This window comes from Gallus gallus, chromosome 2 (genome assembly GCF_016699485.2).
Source record: "Gallus gallus isolate bGalGal1 chromosome 2, bGalGal1.mat.broiler.GRCg7b, whole genome shotgun sequence".
In the NCBI taxonomy this organism is placed as follows: Eukaryota; Metazoa; Chordata; class Aves; order Galliformes; family Phasianidae; genus Gallus; species Gallus gallus.
Window position 1 is genome coordinate 130,523,585 of NC_052533.1, and position 23,914 is coordinate 130,547,498.

Here is a 23,914-nt window from a genome sequence, read left to right on the forward strand (position 1 = left end):
TATCTGCTTTAGTTGTTCTTTTGCTTGCTTCTTCAGTAGCAACTAAAGGGAGGATATGAGAATGCTGTGATTCATGCATATCTATGTGATCATGTAGTACTGTATGGTGCAGAAGTCATTCACGCCTGAAGTACCAGTAGAGTTTTTTGCTGTTTTGTGTACCTTAACGGCAGTTTCCAGTGCAAAGAAGTACCATAACACAGAAATAACTCTAAAAAAGCAACCTGCCATTTCTTTGGCAGTACTGATGTTTTAATGAATTCAGGCTGACAAAGGCACCTTGACAAAAAGATAACAAATTCTGTATGGAAGGAAATTATTCAACTTCTGCTTTCAAGTCTTGATAAGAGTTTAGGATACTATAATATATAAATATGTTACTTACAATAAGTAATAATAGAAATAGTAATGTATTGGTATTTGGTATCTCAAGCTACCTTCTGTTTTCAGTCAAAGTATAATGTACTTTGAAGTATATGGTGCTTGTAGTACTTGTTACAGGGCAACTTTATTCTGTATTTAAAGAATATTGTCTACTCCTTTATCCATTATGCTTTCTTGAAATTCCTGTAATGTCAAGATGTGTTCAGTAGCGTAGAACCATAGAGTATTCTGAGTTGGAAGGTACCCATTAGGATCATGACGTAACTTTTAAAAAGGTAATAAAGTATTCATTTTCTTAAGTTCTTTTAGATCAGGGTTGTGTTTAGTTACAAGCTTTGGAACAGTCAAGTGGGAATGTGTTTTGAGGAACAATTATTTAATGTTCTATATTTTACTTGGGCTTGGCAACAGATAGGAGGTGTATTTACCAGCTATTCTCACAATGTCAATAAAATGTATTAGTGTTAAATATTTAATCACTCGATATTAACTATGTTGTGTACTTACATTCTGGCATAATGCTGCTTCTGTGAAGAATGAATGTGTCTTGTTACATTCTGCTGATAACAGTAAGCATTATGTTATGCTCTGTAGAACATGTTAGTTCATCTGAAACTGTCCAAAGTAGACTATGGTTGTGAGCAGGCTAGCTCAGGGCAAACCTCCATGCTTATTTACACTACAGTATGGTTACAGAAGTAGAGCATTTTAGTCTTTGGGTTCCAAGCACTGCATTTACCTGTGTGGCTGGATATAAAGCGGGCCTACTGTCAGACAAAAGCTATTACATATGTATACTTTGTGACTCACCCCACCCCATTCCCTTTTTGTTCTGCCTCTGCTAATCCATTCAAGCAGAAGGGAAGTATTTTTATCATATAAGTTTGTCAAGAGTTGACAGGGCCCATGAGACATGGGACTCTCATGTCTTTGAGGAGGAGCATGAAGAACAGAGGATACATAACATAATGGGTATGTAATCCACTAGTGATATCCACTTGCTTTCTTGAAAGTAGGTGTGTAGAACACAGAAGGAAACAAATATGTTGTAGTTGTCTTTTTCCCCTTTCTGTTCCTTATCCCTTGAAAATTATGTTTTTAAGAAAGAAGCACTTAAAGGAGGAAGGATTCTTTTCTGAATCTGTCAAGTAAACTTCAAGTTAAATTAAACCTGTGAAAAAATAAATTATTAAGTATAATCAGTAAGTATTAGAGGAGGTATATATCATGCACGTGTAAGCTGAGGGACAAAGACATTTAAGACTGGAATTAGTGGTTTTTTTGTTGTTGTTGCTGTGATCTGTATTTAGACCCAAAAATATACTTTTGCTTATAGTGCTTCATATTTTCTTGACTGATATAATGTTTTTCCTTCTTTTCCTTGGTACAGTGTTTGTGAAGCCCTGTATTATTGTGATAATCTAATCTAATAATAAGCTTCTAGTTACATCCTTGCATATCGTTTGATTATCCTTAAATACTTCCTATGTACTCTTTAATTTATAGATGGGATTTAAAAATAAACTGCTCTCTTTGCTTTCTTCTATTGATTAATATTGGATATATTTTGGGAGATAGAGAGAGGAAGCAGAGATGAGATTAAGACCTTGAAAAAGAATATTTCTTTACTTCAAAATCACTTAGACTGAATGCAAGCATTTTAGAGTTCTTTAATACTAATTTATTTGTTTTGCTGATCTCAGTGATTTTTTTTTTTACTTGAAAATCAGATTAGCAGAGGCTTACTTCAGTAGGTGGCTTGTGTATTAGCAGTTATGAGGACTGTCTCAATTTTTCTGTAATTGAAGAATGCAGAAGAGAAAATGAAGAAAGGGAGGATGTGAGTGTCTGATTTCACAGAACATAAAGTATATGTCCAGGGTTATCCCGCATTGAACTTATACAGCAAGCATAATGGTGCGGTATCCAAGATACAGCCCAGTGTGTGTGACTGACACATTTGGTTTCCTGGAATCTGAATGGGAAGGCAGGTGTGATATATGTCTATACAGGCTTAAATTAGACCAATAACCAGGAGGTAGTTAGCATTTTGGGGCAGTCCAAGATAGGGAGACTAAAAGTTTTTGAAAAACCTCAGAAAATCTACATACAATTGAAAGTTATAAGCTAGTATTTGAACTAACTGCTTACAGATTTGATTTTGTTTTTCTTTTCTTTCCCTCATTTGATGCAGGTGGAATCGAGAGATACTTTAAACAGTATTGCCTTGAAATTTGATACAACACCCAATGAACTGGTTCAATTAAATAAGCTTTTCTCCAGAGCAGTCGTTCCTGGACAGGTACTATTACACTACGTATGTTACTTACTCAGCAAAGACATTTTTCCCCTATATTTCTCATCTTCTATCAGCGCAAGTGTTACATTCCTGTTGTCTTTGTAAAGGGCTTCTTCAGTTTTTTCTAATCTGTGAGATTTTCCTGCCTTTTAAATAACTTCAAAAAAAAAAAAAAGAGCATTTAATGAAACCACCTCTCCAAAATCAAGAGACTTTGATTTTAAAATTACATGTACTTAATGACATAATGACACTTGGGCACAAGCTAAATTGCTGCTTTATGAATATAGTAGGCTATCTACAATGGCTTGCTCTGAAAATAAATTCATAGTACTGCTTATAAACACTATTTCTGACTGCATGCTACTGCTTGCAATTCTGCTTCACTAAATTGGATGTTTCCATTCCAACCTTAAAGCTTGCTGTCATTTTTAGCCGGGCTGTGTGAACTACTATTATTGTTTCTTTTAGATCAGTATTGCTTACATCCTTCTATTTTTTTTATTTTTTTTCCCCCCTTTTCCACCAGCCCTTTTCATTTCTTTTAAAGACAGACCTGGAAATAAGTGATAGGGTAGCTGATGAGGCCACTTGGTATTAGCCTTTTATTTGAAACAATTCTGTGAGGATGGGCTGAGAGAGCTGGAGCTCTTCAGCCTGGAGAAGAGAAGGCTCAAGGGGGACCTTACAGCAGCCTTCCAGTACCTGAAGGGGGCCTACAGGAAAGCTTGGGGCGAACTTCTTCTAAGAGCAGGTAGCAAAAGGATGAGGGGAAATGTCTTTAAACTGGAAGAGGGTAGATTTCTTCTTAATATCTAGTCTAAATTATTTACTGTGAGAGTGATGAGATACTGGAACAGGTTGCCCAGTGAGGTTGTGAATGCCCCCTCTCTAGAAGCATTCAAGGCCCAGCTGGATGGGGCTTTGAGCAACCTGGTCTAGAGGGAGTTGTCCCTGCCTATAGCAGGGGGGTTGGAACGGGATGATCTTCAAGCTCTCACCCAAACCATTCTGAAATTCTATGTTTATTTCTGATGGCTGCAAAACCTAGTCTAAGTTAGAATACTTACCATGGCCCAAGCAGTCTATTTAAGGGGTGGATAACTTCAGAGGCTTTTTCCTTTTCTTCTACATTTGGTGCTGAGGGCATGTCTGTAAACACTTTCACTAATCTGCCTCTTGGTTTCTTGAATAATCAGCAAGGGAAATAATCCAGCAGGTCATCCTTATGTATTCTGAGTGTTTTTGACAACCTATATGGTTCTTCTAATGCTTTCTATTTGAACCTTTACTCAATTATGACTAAATATCTACTCATATCCTAAAGTGATATTTAATTACAGTCAAAGTGAAAATCAGGAAGTATTTGGTTGTATTGCTTATTCCCTCAACTCATAATTCCTGTTAAAATGAACTGAAGGAAAAGTAACTTCATATAGCTTATTTGGAGAAAGTGTGACATTTAGCTGAACTAGTGGGAAATCTAAAGTAAACTTGAAAGCATAACTTCTAACTGCATTATATCTTCTTTATAGATTTTGTATGTTCCTGACCCAGACTACATATCTAGTGTGGACAGCTCCCCCTCTCTAAGCCCTATAAGTCCCCTATCACCTACATCTTCAGAAGCAGAGTTTGACAAGGCTACAGTAAATGTAGGTATACCTGTTCTTGAAAGTAACTTTTCCCTTACAAGATGAATGTTATAAATGTTATGCTTTCTTCTTAAAGAAGTTTATTCATTTTGGGGAGAAAGTACTTTATAACACCTGGAGTTGAAAGCAAAATAGTAAATGCAAGAATTGATTATCTTAAATAAGTTTTCTATGTGAAAACTGGCTTGCATTGAAGTCATTAGTAATACATTACTATCTTTGCAGATTGATATCTTAAGTATTGATTCCTATTGCATTTGTGTGTTACCTTTGAGAACTAGATAAATATTTTTTATCTAACTTTAAATAATATTGATACGTTCCGTAGCAATGAGACTTTTTAACTACATAAATATTCTTCTCAATGTAAGGGTTCTACCCTTGCCATCCTAGCCATCACTCCTCCCTTAGAGTGGTTGAAGGTTCTCCTGTGTTGATTATAGCCAGCTTTCACTTAATAGTGTTGTCTGCATTTATAGACTTTCCTCTACTTAAAACTGAATAGTTTTGAAAGCTGCTCTGTAATTAAGCTTAAATGAAGTTTTTTGTCTTTGAGCTAGCTTTGTAAAAGTATGTCTTTCCAGGATCACTAGTTTGCTATTAAAAGAATCTCGTGGGGAGAACTCAAACCAGAAATATGCAGAGAAGATATGGTTCTGATACTGTAATATATGCAATTCTGACCTTACTCAGCTGTTTCCTAACATGTCAGTACTAATCTCTTCCCAGTTATTATCTTTTATTTCAAATAACAAAATATCTTAGTAGTGTGTAGTCAAGCTGTCAAATGCCTACTCCAGAAAGCAAGCTGGAGGTGTTGTAGCTCAGTAAATAGACTAGATTAGTCTGTGAGTATATCTTCCTCTGTATCAAGTCTCAGAATGACTTAAAACGCTACTATAGGCCTACCCATGTAGAATATATATTGAGAAACTACTCAAAGGAAAAAACTAGTCACACTCAGAGAAATTGGAGCTCTTACAACAATGTAGTAGACATGCCATGTCAGAAAAAATACTTTTTTTGGTCTTGTGAATTACTTTGTGTATGCTTGCTTGCATATAGTAACTATGGGGGCAGAGTAGTTTAACAGTAGCTCTAATTTTTTTCTGTCTGCCTCGTGCATATAATCAGTAAAAACAGATAAAAGCTTGAAATCATAGAAGAAACAAAATGGATTAAAAAACTTTTGAAGCTTAAATCCTTTTAGGCAATGGGTTATTTTGCTTAATGTGGGCAGTTGAATGTTGGCAACATCTTGAGAGTTCACTTTCACTTGATACATTCTTCAGTTGCAGAACCCTTGTATGTATCCTTACACATTAGACAAGCATCCCTTTAAGTGCTTCAGGAAAAATCAAACAATATGGTAATAATTGTTTATGGACAGCACTGTTTCTAATGTTCTTCAAAACCTGTGTAAGGGAAATGAAAGGGTATCTAGGTGTCTAGATGACTTCTGTCAAACACAAGTGAAGAATGACAGAAGTCACTTGCACTTTTCAGTGAGGGTTGTGTGTGTCGCTTTTTTGTTGGTGACTTTTTTTATCAGCAGTGTAAATGTTGGTTGCCTTCAGTCTGCAGGTAAGGCTGGTGGGTTTGATTGTTTGATAGCACTTGTTTTCCGTGCTTTTTCCCCTCTGCTGATTACTATACCAGTGAGAGCAATGGTAGCATACATCCTTTCATGCTCTGTAGCAATGTCTGTCATTATTGACTCTCCCCTAGTTCTTACTCAGAACTTGCAAATGAACTTGAAAAGTGATTAAACTTAAAAACGATATGCTACATGCTTATGTAACATAACGAGATCTCTAGTTACTATGATTATGGATTACTAGAAATTGATGAGGCAACTGTTCCGAAGCAGAAATTGGTTACAATAGGATTGAGCTTTCTGCTTCAGTTTGTTTCATCAAACGATAGTTTTGCAGTATTGTATGAATGAATACAGACCAACAAACCCTGTTTTTTCTTACAAAGCTGTATTTAAGCTAAGATCTCAGCATGTATTTCAGTAAGCTTAGCATCAGTCTTCATGTAATAACTAGCTTAGACTAAGCCTTTCTTATGCTGTTATTGTTTTGTTGATTGGTTTGTTTTACTGGTTTTCTTTTGAAGAGTTTCACTCAGCAATCTGATGCACAAATTAAAAAGCTTATTGGATCTCAATGTTCAACTTTCCACCAACCAGAACCCCCCAGATCCCTTTCTGCAGAGCTGCTCTCCAGCCTGTCATCCCCCAGTACATTTATTTAAGGTTGCCCAGTCCCTGGTGCAGAATCCAGCACATGCCATTTTTAAATATACAGTTGGTGATTACAATTGGTGCTCTAGATTGATAAAATCTCTTTGCAGACATTCTCTACTGTCGAAGGAGTCAGCAACTTCTCCCAGTTTAGTGATATACACAAAGTTACTTACTGTATCTTTGAGTCCTGTATCCAGGTCATTGACGAAAGCATTAAAGAAAACTGGCCTTAAAATGGAGTTCTGCAGATCCTCGCTAGTAACTGGCTCTTGATACTATTCTGGAGCAGGAGAGGTGGGACCTAGTGTCCTGGTAGAGAAGGCGTTCAGCAGTGTCCTCTTGTGGCAGTGAAGGCTAATCACATTCCAGGTAGAAGATGAGAGTAATGCCAAATAGTTTAGAAAAACGGTTATTTCCTGTCAGAGGAGCTTGAAAAGTGGCATTTGCACTGCAGTGTTCTCTTCTTTCACTTTCAGTACAAGACAAAGATATGCTGTAGAGAACCCAGTGAAGGGTTGTCAGGTCGTCCATTTCATGATGTAATACCATGCTTAAGAATTGACTGTTGGGTTTTTTCAGGTTTTTTGGGTTGTGTGTTTTTTTTTTTGTTTTGGTTTTTTAGCATGGAGGAGAAAATGCTGATGGAGAACCTGATTACTGTGTTGCAATAACAAAGATAGAGTGGCTACAGGGAGGAAAACAACCTGTATCTTCAGAGTTCCATGGTGAAAGGATGGGCAGCAACAAGTATAGAATGCTCTACAGGAGGTTTTGGTTAAATAATAGGAAAATGCTTTTTGCAGGGAGATTGGTTAAATGTTAGAACACGCTTCTAGGAGAGGCAGTGAAATCTCCAACCTTGAAGACTTGAACTCAACTGGAAAAGTCATAAACAACTTGATCTATGCTTAAGGCTTGATGTCAACCAGAGTTTCTACTCTCTGACCTTGAGAGACCTTCAAACATAAAACAGTGTATAATATTATGAGGGATAACAGAAAACACTTAACAGGGCTTTTGTTTGTTAAAACTGGCAAATAATCCTTTCTACTAACTACGTGTCACTCCTGGTTTTGCATGTGAAAGTGTATCAAGTGATCTCATTACACGGGTTCATATTGTATTTGTTCCTAGGTTGATTCTGAATACGACTGCTTACTGTCATTTCTTCCCATGGGCTAGTTAAGCTATACTTTATTAAGCTGCGTGTACTCTCTGATCAAAGTATTCCTGTAAACTACAGTGGTTTTGGAATTCTAGTTTTACCTTTATATTAATGTTGAAGAACAATAAACACAACAGAAGATCCCTTAATAATGAGAAGGCAGGCTGCTAAGTTCTCTTTTTGCATTCCCTTTTAGGATCCAGATGGAGTCCAACAGAAAGAATCAGTTGCTTCACCAGCACATCCGTGTGTTCGGACTACAAGAGTGGTATCATCTACTTCTGAAGAGGAGGAAGCGTTTACAGAGAAGTTCCTGAAAATTAACTGCAAGTACATCACCAATGGCAAGGTACTTAACATTCACGTTTTACACTTATTGTATGGAATGTAAGAAGAAAATACTCTTGAAGTATAATTATAGGGTAAGATTGTATTTGATAGATCAGCTTATGTATATGTACATTTTTCTTACTGTTTTCTTTGTATTCCCAGACCACTGATTTCTTAAATGTAATACAAGCAGTTGTGATGTAATTAACCTGACTAGCTTCCCATAGTCTTACTGTTGAGTGTCTTTTTTTGTGCTGAAGGACAGGAAAGCTGTTTGTTCCCTGTGATAGCATCTCTTTCAAGTAATACTCTTTCTTCATGATGGAGAAGAATATGCCTTAAACTGTCAGAAAAATATGTAGTTAGGTGGCTTCACTTCTGTTTTCTGAAAACAGACCAGTGAGAGGAGAATTGGTCTCTGATTCTGTGGACGCTTTTGTAGCAGATATATTGTAGTAGAAATACATTTCTTTTATTTCTATTTTAGTGCTTTGTCCCTACAGAAATCTCATAAAGTTATTAGCACTTAACTTCCATGCAGCTCATAGGTGCAAGCTTCTAGGAACTGAGATTGTCAGCAGTCAGAATGCCTGGAATGCTTTTGAGGGTGGGGAAGAAAGGTATTGCTTTCTCACTCCTCAGTAAAAGAGACTTACTAGCTGTTTTAATCGTGAGGAAAAACGTGCTTTCACTCAAGCTGAATTATTGCAGAGTACTTGTACTACTTTCTTGTTCCCATGAAGTTTGGTTCTACAAATATACCTACCTACTGTTCTTCCTTAGAAATAGATTTGCAGATGAGTAACGCTACTAGTAAACAGATTTAAGGAGAAGATCCTAAAGCTGCATTGTTTTGCTGATGGAAATTGTTTTTATGTCTAGACGTGAAGCCTTTTGACAGTACGTGTGTTCTAGCAAAAACCTGATATTAGAAACAAGCATTGGAAAAGCTTTATTCTACATTCTTTGTTCTGCGGTTACTTAGCTTTACTCTGCATTCTTCCCCTAAGTGACTTCTTTAGCCTGTGTGTATTGGAAGGTGGGGAATGAATGCTAAGCTGTTGAAGTTTGAGTTCTAGATTTTGGAAATTCTGCATGCAACTTAGCATTTGTCACACAGCTTCATTTTCTGGTGTCTTGTCCTCTCTCCTCCATATATTTCCTGACTATGTGGGGGTGATGAATCTTCAGAGGTTTTCTGGAAAAAACTCAAGATTAATCCTCTATAAATGTTTTTGACTCTCATTATTAATAATATTTCATAGAGTACAGATGTGAGGTGTTGTTGTCAGACAGACAGATGTTCTTAAACTAAAATCTAGGAAAAGCCTTTTTTTATTTCACATATATGAGAGGGTTCATGTTAAGATGAAGCTGTCTTATTTCTCTCTTTCAAGGACTGTTCTGTGTTTGGTGTAATTAGTCACACCTGTGACTCTCTGGATATGGGCACAAGAATTCCTTGAGGTATTGCAGTTGGAACGAGGAAGCATTTGCCCTGCTACAATTGTCCTAACAATTGAAATCTAGTTATGGCTACTGTTAGATAAAGGTTATTGGACACATCTAGAAACAGGATGGTGTGAATGTGCCACATCGTAGTCAGACAACAAATCTGTGTAGAGTAACTGATGTGCTGAAGGGTTACACTTCAGCTTATTGTTTGATGTAGATAGGCATGCCCTCTATAGTGGCCACTCTGCTTGCTGCTTCTGCGAGACTGATGTTATGAGGTTAACATTTCTTCAGTATTCACGTTGAAGAAAAGTACTCTTCTATGGTTTTTGGTTCTTTGCATTGCTCATTGAAATAGGAAGAAGATATCTTAAGCAGTCTACTTGATTAAAAGTGAAACTAACAGGAGAGCTTTAAAATTCATTGTTCTTTACTCTGTCTGCTATTTTACTTGCTTTGTTTTGAAAAGTAGTAGGTAAAAGAGAATTAGCAATATTAAACTTAAAGATCTGGCAAGTTGAGTACATAAAGAAACACTGTTTATGAAGTGAAAAGTACTGGCTAGATTCAAAACTTCTATAAGATAGAAAGATCATTAAGAACAAAACAAAATGGCTGTCTTCATCCTTCATAAATTGTGCATTAGTTTTTGTTCTACAGTGTATATCCAAAAAAGTAATTGAATAAAGACAACTTCTAGTTAAAATTGTGTAAAAGAAATCCTCTTGTATGTTCAGAAGTGTGCTTTAGTGAACTGTCTGATCTTAATATTTGGGCTCAACCATACAACTAAGTTTGGCTCCAATCCTCCCTTACCATGACTGTTCAGAACCTATATCTCAGATTTTGTATAGAATTTAAAATCCCCACTTTCTGAGGCCTAAGAAAATTTAATAGAAAGAAGATAAAATAATTCAGAATTGAATATTTACGTACAGGTGCAGTTTAATTCACTTTAATATGCAGTCTTCTTTTACCTGGATTGTGTTTTCTGGGCCATCTTTAAGACTAAGAAGTTCTATTTAACAGCCTAGTTTCAGTAGTAAAATGGCTTAGCACTTCTTGAGGCTATTAAACTTGAATTTCACTGGAATATGAATTCATATCTGAAGAATCTTTCCTACATACAAGAAACTTCAGTTCTACAAGTGGTATTCTTGAGTCTTGTTCAGACACCAGATTTCACATAGCTGTGTCATGTTGAAATACATAATAGCTATGTGCAGACTCTAATTTTTAGTTCAGTTCTTTGACAGTTTAATATCATTTTTTTCAACAACTAATTAAGAATATGATCCAAAGAAAGCAAGCTACTGATTGCTTGGTGGAGGATGTCCTTTTTAAAAAAAGTTTCCTTGGTTTTTATTGAACTGCTTATAGCATTTCACTTTCTTTGCTTTTTTTTAATCTGCAGGACAGAAAACTAGGAGATAAGAGTAAGTTATGGCAGTATAGAAGAGTTCTGTAGGAGCTCAGTGTGCCAGTCATTGTCCAGTCTTTTTGCTTATGCCCTTGCTCTAATGTGCTGTTTCAGCTATGTCATTGGTATAAACAATTACATGAAGATACTATAAAGTCTTATCTAAGTAAAATACTGCCAAAGAGCTGTTGTTAAGAAGGTTAGTAAATATGTGGTTGCCCTTGAAGGGATCTGTATGACAAGAGTATGACCACAAAGGAAAAGCTAGGTTTCAATCTCCCTTTTTTGGTATGGGGAGGGGAGAACATAAAGAATTCTCTGTAGAAGTGAGCCTCTGTGCTATTCTTCAGACTGAAGAATGTATTAGTGCTGAAAATATTTTCAGTAGCTCAGTCAGAGGGAACTTCCTTGCTTCCAAAAGCAAGGAACCATGAAAATTATGAGGAACAATCGTGAGGTTATCAGTCCTCCTTTATTATCTCAAAAACACTGAAGAATTTAAATCATCAAAATGAAGATGGTAAATGGCAGTAGGCTGTTGGCTTTATCCTTGCGTCAGTGGTGTTATCCATTTCTGGGCACTTCTGAGAACAGGTGTGACATCTGTGACAGGCATAATTGTGTGAGTAACCAGAGAAGTCATTTCAGACCTGATTTCAAGGAAGCTTTTCCCTTACAAATGAGCCTGACAGCAGGAAGGACAAATTATTTCTCTTCCGGTCATACAAATTGCTAAAATAGTAACAATACTGGCATGTTTGAAGGAAAAAAAAAGTTTAAAATTTGGAACCAAACAATGTTGTTTATCTGGGAGTCAGCTGAACTTGAGCCTGGTACCTGGGTTAACATTCAGTGATCCTTGGTAATAAAAGTGATTGAAGTATTTGTGATGTTTTATCAGTAACTGTAATTCCAGCCCATAAATTTGGGACAGCTATTGTTTTCTAGAGAAGCGTACCTGATAGGTTCATGTAGTAACTATGGACTGTATCAAGCAACTTTGTGAGCCAGAAATGTTGAACTGGTGTGCCTCCTGTTGTCTTTAAAACAGGTAACAGTGAAATGTCATCTCTTGTTAAACAGATATTAAAATAGCCAGTGTTTTGAGGATACCTGTAGAAACTTCTACCTGCTTTCAATCATTTCAAGTGCTTGCTTGGCATCTTACTCAATTTTTTTCCTGATTGGCATAACATGTAAATGGCAATAGACTTTCAGATAAATTTATACACTAATATACTAGTGTCTAGTATATACCAGTTGGTGTTGTTGATTTCTTCAAAGACCGTCATGAGCAAGTTTTTCATCTGCTATCTCTGTGTTCAGTTGAGATTGCAGAGGCAGGCTTTGGAATGTTCCATATGTGTCAAGGATGACTGCCTGGTGTCCTAGCTCTGAGTGTGCTAGGAAGCTTCCTCTTATAGAAGGTCTTCTAAACTTGTTTTGCTAATGTAGTTGTTGCACTTATTTGCATGCAGAAGACAAGACATCTACTGTTCCTCTGTGTCTGATAGGTATGAAGAAACTGGATAGTACCTTGTGGTGTTTAGACATGTTCAGATTAGTCCTGGAGGTAGGAGTGTGTATATGCATCTTTTAATTCTGGATGTTATTTTTTTGTTGAGATGCTAACAAACCATGCCAGTAGGAGTTCGGGAGGGTGAGAGAGGTTTTCTTAACTGCTGAAACTAAGCTGAAAGGAAGTGGAATGAAATTAGGAGAAGATATGAATAATCAGTTTCATACACATTATTTCATGTCTAATGTTCAGATAATCAATTTAAAATTCACTTACTTTTTTTTACTAGTTTTGCAACAAAATATTTAATTTTGACCAAGACTGGCAACTGAAACACGCTTTTAATTATCTTCTGAGAGCACAGACAAAGCATTGGAGTTCATTCTTTTTCTTTAATAAAGTCAGGGAATTTGTTGACATCAGTGATTTGTTGACTGTGAGACCTTACCCTCTCTTCGTTGTCCAAAGTTCTATACAGTGTCATGTGCTGTGATGCTTTCTGTATTAGAACACATAGGTTTTTAAAATAAAAGAGAATAAGCAAAGACAAACTCTTACAGGAGTGAAGAGTTTTCTCATGAATTTGGTTATTGATTCCTTCTAATACGGATCTTTAGAAACTGGTATTGAATGTTGACATAAAGCTAGAGCAGTCATACAACCTAATTGGGTTTCTTTGCACACATTTTGAAGATCTGCACATGGACATTGAAAATCATGAACAGTTTTTGCCCTGAATGTTGATAGTTTCTACTGTTTGCTAAGGTTTTGGGATCCTCTCATCCTCTTGGCTGAAGTTAGTATTAAGAAATACTTACATAATCTTGTTCAGATCACGGAGTTAATTTGGAATGGATAGCCCTTTGCTTTTACTAAGGGTGTGGAAAGACCCTTTCATAGTCCATCATGTCTAATATCCATGTCATAATCCATCTGTTTAATAAGTTAGTTATTAAATTAGAAGTATGCAGTATATTTTAAAAAAAAAATAACACTACACCAGTTTGTCGTGATGTGCTGCTTCTTATGCTCAGTTGTAGTGAAGACTTCCAGTTTACTTTTTCTTCAAACTACTTCTTGAACTGTCTATGAAACCAATTCTGTGTGTTCAGGCTTTCAAATACTTCAATGTTACAAACAAAGGTATTCCTCTGAAACAGTAACAGCTCTAAAAATAGCACTTAATACCTATTCAGAAATCTGTGGCCAGTCACTTCCTTCTGCTTTGATCTGTTCAAATGAAAGTTGGATAGTCTCCATAGTATTCCAGAACACTGGGATTGTTAATACATCAAAAACAGATCATGTGATGCCACAGATTTTATTTTAATTTTTTGCTTTAAATGTGCTTTCCCAACAGTCTCTTCATTCTTCAAGACAAGCCCCTTTCCCCATTGTCTTCAGTAAGTTGCAACAAAACACTGGGGCTCTCTTAAAAATGTAAAATGTCCATGTTACCATAGATGATGTACTGCCATTAAAAATGGCAATGGCCTTGACTTCTGTAGATCAGACCTGGAGAGTATTTAAAAAAAATAAATAAAATGTTTTTGTCTTATTTCATTAAATACCACAGATTAATTGGAAGTGATGTTGCTTTTTGCTTTGTGTGCATAATTTATGGAGACCATATTTGTTTTAAAAAGCAGTTGTTCTTCTGAGTAAACTCAATGGTTTTTGCAGTCATGGTAACTTTTTTCCTTAGGCCACAGTGGATGTAACAAATTAAAACTGTAGTTGACAGTTATCCTTTTGGGAGTTCCTTTTTGCACCTTGCAATTATATTTCTAGAATATACAAAGTTTGGAAAGCTTGGGAAGAAATACTAGTGACAATTTCTGTGTCTGAAAATCTTAATATTATGCCAATGTTCTGTTGACTCCTCAGTCCTTAGCATATGCTTTGTACTTGAATAAAGTAGCATGTGTAAAACCTGACTAGGCACTGAATGACTCAAAGGACTTCTGTGTAGACACTTGAGCTGCTTTTGAGTCTGTTTCATTTTTTTCCCATAAATGATATCCAACAGCATTGACGAATGATTTAATACTTCTTTTGGCTCATTTTTTTAGTAGTCTACGGTTTTCTGCTTACTGTATGACATCTTAGTATTTCTACTGTGAAGGTCATCAACCATCTCAGTGCTGGAAATCAGTTCATGTGTATAGAAAGAAACGTAGTTCTAACTTAAACTGTAGTGATATGTATTCTTAAAACTGCAAACTAGCAGTCATCTCCCTATCTAATATGCACTGTTTGTGGTCACAGTGAACAATTTATCAGTGAATAAGATATTTACTTAATTCCTGATAGGCCTCAAATGAATATGAAGCAAGTCTTCTGTGATTCTCACACAAAAAAAATTGAATTTATGAAGTTCTTAGAATCCAAGTTCTTTAAAAAATTATTATCTTGCTAATGGTTTCATTTCCTTTAGTTCACAGTTAAAGCTGAAACTTCACTATTCTGATGACTTAATGAGCTCCCTTAGTGAGCAACTGTGGTGTTTGTGGTTGTGGGTATTTCTAACTTGCATGGGGAGTTCAGCTGCTGCGTAAATTAGCTTCATGTCTACATTCTATGAGATTGTACTTCTCATAGTATGAGTACTAACTGTTAAAATCTATTTATATTTATGTTCTTCATTAGTATAACTTGTGATAAATTCATCCAAAGCTGCTGCTTAGTGCAACTGCATCTTAGAAGCAATAACAGCAGTAGCAACAACAACAAACTACTGCTTTGTAGAATGGAAGATTTGAAAATATTAAATGTATTTGTCCCATCAATCTACAGGTCAGTTAAGTTGGACTGACATGTATCAGATACTGCTCTCACCTTTGAGTGAGAAAACAGAGAGAATTCACTGCCTATGAGACTTTGTTCAATATATTAGAAAAAAGAACAAACAACAGCAACAAAACAAACAGTTGAGATTCAGATTTTTAGAGGTGAAAAATGCTTGAAACTTCTTAAGTAAAAAATAGCAAAAAGCCCTGTGGCTTTCTAAGAAATATATGTATATTTATCTTGGATGAGCTGCCTAGCATATTCATTAGGTTGCAAGCAATTTCAGCATTATTGAATAGTTCTTAGGAACAAATAGGATCAAAATTCATTGACTTTTTTTCAAAAGTTAGTAACTTGCATCCCCAGAGAAATGACTATTTTCAGATAATGCAAGAAAACTTTATAAATTCTTTAAATAAAAACACAAAGCACTTTAAAAAAAAAACACAAACACTCTTTTGGAAATAAAAAAAGAATAAGTTGAAATACGAAGGATAAAATTTACCACTTCTTTTCCTTCTCGTTTTAGGGTACAGTCAATGGTGTGCTGCTAGTGACGCCAAATAATATAATGTTTGATCCTCATAAAATGGACCCTCTTGTCCAAGAGAACGGCTGTGAAGAGTATGGCATCATGTGTCCCATGGAAGAAGTGATGTCAGCTGCTTTGTATAAGGAAATTATGGACAGCAAAATTAAGGATTCATTAAGCATGTAAGATAGAATAGTATAATAAATAAGCTTTGAGTAAAATGAACTGTATCCTTATGGGTAACCATACAAAGCTAGCACACAAACACATTTTCTTTTGTTTTCCTTAAGAACACAGAAGATTGGCTTGAAGAGGCCATGAAAAAATCTTGATTTGTCCTCAGTTCTAACACTCACTATTCTCTGAGGGCTGCTCTGAAAGTAATGCTTCCTATTTCATTATGTTACCTAGCAATGCCAGAAGCAGATGTTGGTGAGATGGCAGTAGAGGTTGAACCTTCACAACAGTGTTTCATTACATGCTGTTGCTGCGTGAGAGATGGCAGCAGAGGGACAGTCTTGTCAATGGTGTCTAATGTGGAAGTGTGTATGGAATAAAGGTGTCACTGAATTCCTCCATATGGAAAAAATTGCACTCACTGTCATTCAACAGTGCTTTCTGAACGTTTATGGAAACCAGAGGGTGGATGTGAGTACTCTGAGGTGGTGCATGATGTGCTTCAGCAGTGTTTTCAACTTCGAGCAGTTTTCGGCAGTGGGTCACCTCCGCTAGTGTGGAATTTTCTAAGTGTTGCATTTAAGGTTTTTCTCATTGCTGGTGAAAATTCGTACCTAGTGATGGTGACTGTATTGAAAGATAACTGTGTAGCTAAGAGTTTTCTCTACCAAAGAGTGCTATTGGGTCCTTTGTATTTGTAGTTTCCATGGAAATAAATAGGAGGCATTACTTATGGAGCAACCTGCATATATAGAATCTCTTCTATGTATTCTATGTTTTCTATGTTTTAACTTCATCTGATGGGGTAACCATGGCAAGAGGTACCACAGTACTACTTCTACCATTCCAATTTAGGAGATACGTTTGTCTCTTTGATAACTTAAAAACTGATGCAAAGAATAGAAAAGCTCAACTTTAACAGCTTTAGATATAAATCTTTGTGTAGCGCTTTCTACTTTCCAAGTGACATTCCACATCTTCTTGTTCTGTTAAGTAACTAGAAGATAGGTTTTCTAAGGCTTGTGTTTTTATGGCATAATTTTTCCCTTTTTGGCTAGAGGAAAAAACTGTGTGTTCACTTATGTAACCTAGAATTGTTTGAAGTGAATAAAATGATTTTTGATTGATAGCCTTAATTGCAGGTGTTTGTAGGCATTCAAAACTCTCTTCGAACAGCAGTATAAAAAAAAAATCTTTATTCCATTTTTACCCACATTTTTTATATACCTAGTATTTATATTTTCCTCAAATTGTATAAATTCTAATATTAAAATTGAACATCTGTAAAAATTAAAATAAAAATAATCATGCCACATTTACATGCCTGTAAAGCACAAATGCGCAGGCTACTTAATCATCTAACTACCTAATCATCTAACTACAGGCAAACGTACAAAATTTTATATGTATGTATGAGAGAATGAAGCTCTTTGATGCAACTATTAAAAATGCAACCATGTTCAGTAAAGGGACAGCAGCTTAACTATACTGAGGTTTAAAGATACTGAGATCTAAGGTATAAAGCTACTCAATTTTGAAAAATGACTTTTCATATGAAGTTATTCTGGGTAGCATGTTAAGCACACTTCTTGATAATCTTAACTGCTTTGACATCCAGAAGAAATAACTTGTATGCTTTTTTCCCAAAGCATGGCCTCAGCAGAAACAGACATACTAACATATAAATACATGTGGAATGAATACATGCTTGATAAGTCACGTTTCATTTGCAGTCTTACATGCTTATCATTCTGTCAGCTTTATAAGCTATTAAATAGGATGCTAACTTAGTGTTTTTATTTTCACTTCCAGCTCTTCTATACCTTAACTTCATCAAAATTTGAGGCATATCTGTAAAGTTTTGGGAAAATAAAATTCAAATCTCTGGTTTATAGCTATAGTTAATTCTGACATGACCTCTTATGTCAATATTTGAGCTAGCACAGTCTTAACATCAGCCTCACATTGAACATTGAGTAAGAGAATGTGGATATTTTGCAAACATCCTGTATTTTAATGATTTCTCAGTGAAATCAGTAACTAGAATTAAAAGTTCTGTTGAAATGGAAAGTGGAACTATTGCTTTTCAGGATGGGAGATTAAGGTATGAGCTTCTTAAGTGTTTGAGACTAATGGGAGATCTAATGTGCTTCATAGCAAGGGATCTGCATTTTAGAACTCAAGTCAAAAGCATGCTTAAACATGAGAAATTATTTATGAAGGCTGTGTGCTGCTAAAACTTTGACAGCTTTTTTGATGAATTCTGAAGTGGTATAGGTAAAGTTGAGCAAGTTTACAACCTACTAGTAATCCTCATTTTCTAAAACCAGTCGAACTCTAACTTCTGAAGGCAATTTTGAATTGGATAATTTCCCTCAGGGGAAATAAATTCTTATACATTTGCTTTTGTCTTTCTTTAAACTGCTTATCAACACCTGATGTCTGTTATTCAAAATCTTGAGTTTCAGCAACTAGTTCAGGATGTATTTCACTTAACAGCAATAATCTGAGCTAGTTACCTGATTGGTGAACATACTAATCACTGTCTATTTTCCAGAAGCAGAATGCTAAGATCTTGATTAAACCTTCTTCATGATGGTTCCTATTGTTTTGTGTTGACTAGCTGAGGCAACGTTAAACCAAATGACTTCTGGCATTGTCTTACCAGGAAGCTGGGTGTGACGTTGATGCTAAGTGGAACAGATTTTTCAGAGGTGTTCTTTCATAACAAAACCTTTACAAATTGTGGAGGATATCTGCCCTTAGATATGAGGGTTGTGTGAGTTTTGTCAACCCCTTCTACCACCCTCCATTTCTTTTGTTTTACACTTTAAGAATCTCATATCGATTCTGTGGTTTCAAAAGATCTTCTCTTAGCAAAAGTAATGTGAAATTTGGAAGTTGCATCTATATCATACTGTCAAAAGGTCTGCCGTAAGATTACTGTTAAAGAAACGTCATGCAAGTGTACTTACACTTGTTTCTTACTGCTGATGTTTGCTGGATTAAGGGGTGAGGAACATGGAATTGATTTTTTTTAATGAAATATGTATTTTTTATATTTAATAGAACTTTTTAAAGAGGAAAAAGTTTGACATAAAAGGCACCTACTATCGTAATACCTTTATTTGTTCAACAGAGATGTAGAGCAGCTGTCTGTAAGGGAACTTTGCCATTCCAAGAAAGCTGCAAAGAGCAATACAGAAGAAATGGATTCCAGGGTTCGGGATACAGGCAATGACAGCGCTAGCACTGCTCCAAGGAGTACAGAGGAATCTCTTTCAGAAGATGTGTTCACAGAATCAGAACTCTCTCCAATACGTGAGGAACTTGTTTCTTCAGATGAGCTTCGACAAGACAAATCTTCGGGAGCATCATCAGAATCTGTCCAAACAGTAAACCAAACTAGTGCGGAATGTTTAACAACCATTTTGGACTTGAAAGAAGCTGGCAGTGACTTAAAATCCTGTGTTGAAATGGTTGTAAATGTTAAGCAGTTAGGTACCCACGGCATAGGCTCAGAAGATGCAGAGATGTCTGTGAAGGAAGGACAAGAATCTAGTGAAAGCACTGAGAACATCCTCCAGCAGTCTTCGCAAGGATCACATGTTAGTGAAGAACGTGACAAAAAGACGCCAATGGGCAAAGATCAAGACTCCACGCAAGGAGAAGAGCCAGAAATAGAGAGTAAGATGAGAGAGGAATGTCCACATTGTGAAAGTACCACAGACTCTCAAAAGATAGAGCTGACTAGGAAGAGGAACACAGAGAAAGAGCAAGCTCAAGACTCTGAGGCAGAAGTCGAGGAACTTCGCAAACTCTGGAAGACCCATACTATGCAACAAACCAAACAACAAAGAGAAAATATGCAGCAGGATTCACAAAAAGAAATTAGTCAGAAAACTGTGACTTCAGGAGATGGGCAATCAGAAGGTGAGCCAGTATTTGTGGGTCTGGTGTTAGCCTTCATATGTGCTCTTAAGAATTGGCTTTACTTTCCACTCTGTGGAATTTATTCCTGTATATTGTTTATTTTTCATCGGCGTGCAAATATACCTAGTCTGTTCTTACGTAAACCAGTGGGAAGATATTGCTTAGGAAACTGAAAACGTGGATACCTTTACTGACACTTTTCCTCACCAAGGTTGTTTATATTAAAATTTGTTGCATTTTGTAGGGGAAATTGCAATAAACATTCACACAGAGGGTAGTGACACACTGGGACAGGTTGCCCAGGGAGGCTGTGGATGCCCCATCCCTGGATGCATTCAGGACCAGGCTGGATGTGGCTCTGGGCAGCCTGGTCTGATGGTTGGCAACCCTGCACATAGCAGGGGGTTGAAACTAGATGATCGTTGTGGTCCTTTTCAACCCAGGCTATTCTTTGATCCTGTGACGATCAGGTCGCTATAGAGCTCAGAATTAAAAGTGCTCATTAGCAGTCACCTAACTGTTGCTTAAATGTTGGTCTTGGTATATCCGTTTATGAGTGAATTTCAGGGAATGACTTTAAACTCACTTATAGTGTGTACCTTATTAAGTTCCATGTTGTGAGCAGCAAACACTGAGGGTTTAACATAGCTCAGAGACTTACACTGGTTTTGGAAGGTTCACTTACGTTTTGTATTACATTCATGCTGACCAGATCAAGGCTGAGCACAGGAAAAAGATTTCTCAAAGTAAATAGGAGCAAGGTGGCAAAAGTCACACTATGAAACTGTAGGAGAGGTAGACTTACAGGAGTGTCCTCACTCTTCTGTAAAGATTAATTCCTCGGATTGTTAATCTAAAGTTAACTTAAGGTTTAAGATATTTAATTCATATTTCTTTAAAAAAGTAATAGTTCAGAGGTGATTCTTTACGTATTATCTCTTTTTACAAAATTCTTTGTTACTTTCTTGATACTGTCAACTTACTGATAAAACTAGTCATTTGAATTGTGCAATATTTTAGGGGCTCCAAAGAAAACATAGTTTTAATATCCGTCACATTCTAAGAGATTGTGGTTGAAGTGCATATGGAGGTCAGATTGTTTTCTTTCAGTAACTAAAATCTGGGGTTGTATTAATTGATTGATTCAGACTCTTCTTTTTCTCCCCCAGTTAAGAAAGTAACTGAATTTTGAATTTGGAGCAGATTAACAGTAGCATCATTGTGCTAGGTTTGCTTTTATATCTTAATTAAGGGAGCTGTCTAGACAAGATGTCAGCTAACTGTAGTTACTGGTTATGATTTAAAAAAAGGGAACACAAATATACTCTGCCACTGTGGCTGCTTTTCTTACAACTGAATATTACCTGTGGTTCAATTATATTGGATACTTTTGTCATGGCTTTTTTTCTCCCGAAGATTCTCATTTGGTGATACTGTAAGCTTTTCATGCTGGTTGAACTGTGTAGTCACAGTGTTTGCAGGGGAAAAAAGTGTCTCAGAAACAGAAGTATAGAAGTTTGCCTTTTGGAGGCTTGTGCCAATGGCTTTAGTTGAAACTGTGCATTTCTTATTAGCTTGTATGTTGCCTTACCAAATTTACTGTTTTATTTGCATTCATTAATTAATATTTCATAGTGTAGATAGAAATTTCATGAAATTTCTACCAGTTTCCTCTATAAGCAATTGTAGATAAAAATCAGAGTAAAAGGATGGATCTGTTCCTTAAGTCACCAAACACTAAATTTTAAACAGCTCTGTTAGCAGTGGATTATATCTCATTAAAAAATTGACACTATAAATTCTTATATCCAATGTATTGATCTCATGCTCTGAAGTAGTCCTATAATGAGTTTTGTATGATTGTCACCTAGGTTCTTGTTTAGTGAATGTAGCAAGGACTTAGTTCTCCTCTTCTGTGGGATTTTTTGAGCATCTAGGATTTGCAAACTGCCGTTTGTTTTTGTTTGCTAAAGTTAGATGTTTTTGATTTTAGGAATTAATGACCTGTTAGTTGTTCTGAGTGTTGAACAAGTGAGTGATACAGATTAGTAACTAGTAGTTTGTAATAGCTAAAAAGAACTCCCTTCACATTCTTTATAACTTGGAACTCATTTATTCTTCTTTTTTTGTGAAGCCTTAACATTAACAACTAGAAACTAGTTGTAAGTGATGCCTTAAAGAAGTGATAATGGTCAGAGTTCCTTAAACAATGACAAATTTAGCACTCAAATGCTATGTAACAACTGAGTTTTGTGTGTATTTAAATCGTACAGTTATCTTTCATTTTATGTGCAGAAATAATTCTAAAATATTACTGAAAATTAAATACACATTATGTAACAGTGCAATTCTAAATTTTATGGTGAAAATCGGACTAAGAAAGCATACTGTAGGGATGTTTATAGGTCAAAAGTTGACATTTGCTGTACTTAGTGTATGAGTATTCTGCATGGTCATTGAAGGGGAACTGCAGCTGTAAATAGCTGATGAGTCTTCCAGAAAATTAAAACACGTATGCACATGTAACACCAATGTTGTGCTACATCATTTTGTGCTTATAGCTGATTATCAGAACTCTGAAAACTTCCATTTTTCCTTCCCTGCTTTAAAAAGTTTTTTTCTTACAGCTGGAATGTACGTTATAGGATTTGGGTGACTGATCTCTCAAAGAGATTTTGAGGTTTCTTCCTTAACCCTGTGCCGACTTGACAATCCCAACCTTGAGAATAATTATATATTTAATTGAACAAACATCATAGCAATAGCAGGAAGAATCCCATACTGCAAATTCAGTATACTTTATCATAAAGTGCTGTTCATACATCTGAAACGTGTGAAATGGCTAACAAAATAAGTTCATCTTTATTGTCTAACAGCATTGCTAGAGTTTCTCTTCCTTGCAGGAGAAGTAATTATTGAGCACATATGTCTGGCTTATGTACTTATTTAATGTCATCTTTGGCATGAGTATGGTATGTCTTCAAGTGTGAGGTATTTCTTACTCAATGCCAGGGGATATGCATTGAGAGTATCTTCTGAAATACTTTCAAGCATGTTTGAAAGATTAACTTAATGTGAACTGGGGTCAGAAGCAGAATTATTTCTAATGTCCGAACATGCTGTGCTATGAAGTTAATTCTGCTAATGATACATCTTAACAAGAACAAAAAGGATTGCAGTATTTACCTGTCCTTATATTACCTCATCTCTTATTACTTAAGCTTACTCATTCTACATACTTATTTCTTAATATGAAATTGGCCAGTCATTCTGTTAAGCAATATTGTATGTTGTAGATAGCTTAATTTTTCTTTACTAATAGGTTCTTCCCTTATGAAAGAAAAACGAAGACATCGGTCTCACAAGTTTTTGTGTCTCAAGGTTGGAAAACCTATGAGAAAAACATTTGTCTCACAAGCAAGTGCATCAATGCAACAGTATGCTCAGAGGGATAAAAAACATGAATACTGGTTTGCTGTTCCTCAAGAAAGGTAAGAAGGAGGTAGACTTCTAGGTCTTCCGTGTCTCCCCTCCCCCTGCTCTATTCAAAAGTCTTTAGTGACTGTCCATAAAGAATCACAAAAGGCCTAACAGACCTTATCTATATTCTATGATTCCATAATACTGATTATTGGTTTGTATTTAACACCTGAGTACCTCGTTACCATATCAAAGCTTTGCATAGTTACTTGCAGGTTGGATTAATACTCCCTGCAGCAAGTAAATAATGAAAGAAAGGTTGAAGTATGTGGGGTCTGGTGCAGGTAGCAAGTTTTGCAGGGAATGCTTTGTCATCGTCTGTGCTTCATATTGCTTGGAAAAATAGTTGTCTTGAGTTCTGAGTTAGAAACAAAAGTATCTCATCTAGTTCTTTTATATATAGTGCAGCACAGTGGTGTTTTTGTCTTGTTCCCCCCCAGGAAGCAACTTAAACACATCTACTAGAAAAATTATTTAAGTGAAATGTTCATGTTTGCTCACTGATAAAGTGTTGAATTTCTTGA

General features: G+C 36.0%; 1 protein-coding gene across 27 annotated transcripts in view; it reads left to right on the plus strand.

Annotated features, from left to right (window-relative positions):
• OXR1 (oxidation resistance 1) overlaps positions 1-23,914 on the plus strand; it is a 245,380-nt gene that overhangs the window by 188,504 nt on the left and 32,962 nt on the right. For 24 of the 27 annotated variants that reach the window (XR_005857266.2, XR_005857267.2, XM_046928711.1 and 21 more), the window contains 6 exons: positions 2,579-2,686; positions 4,219-4,338; positions 7,951-8,103; positions 15,798-15,982; positions 19,117-19,910; positions 23,233-23,401. Coding sequence is in view for 25 of the 27 variants with exons in the window: in XM_046928711.1 (XP_046784667.1) it covers positions 2,579-2,686; positions 4,219-4,338; positions 7,951-8,103; positions 15,798-15,982; positions 19,117-19,910; positions 23,233-23,401 (1,529 nt within the window). In the remaining 2 variants the exon portion in view is untranslated. Of the gene's footprint in view, positions 1-2,578; positions 2,687-4,218; positions 4,339-7,950; positions 8,104-15,797; positions 15,983-19,116; positions 19,911-23,232; positions 23,402-23,914 lie in introns of those variants that run through there. The other 3 variants (XM_040695429.2, XM_040695430.2, XM_040695433.1) reach the window with 2 other exon arrangements.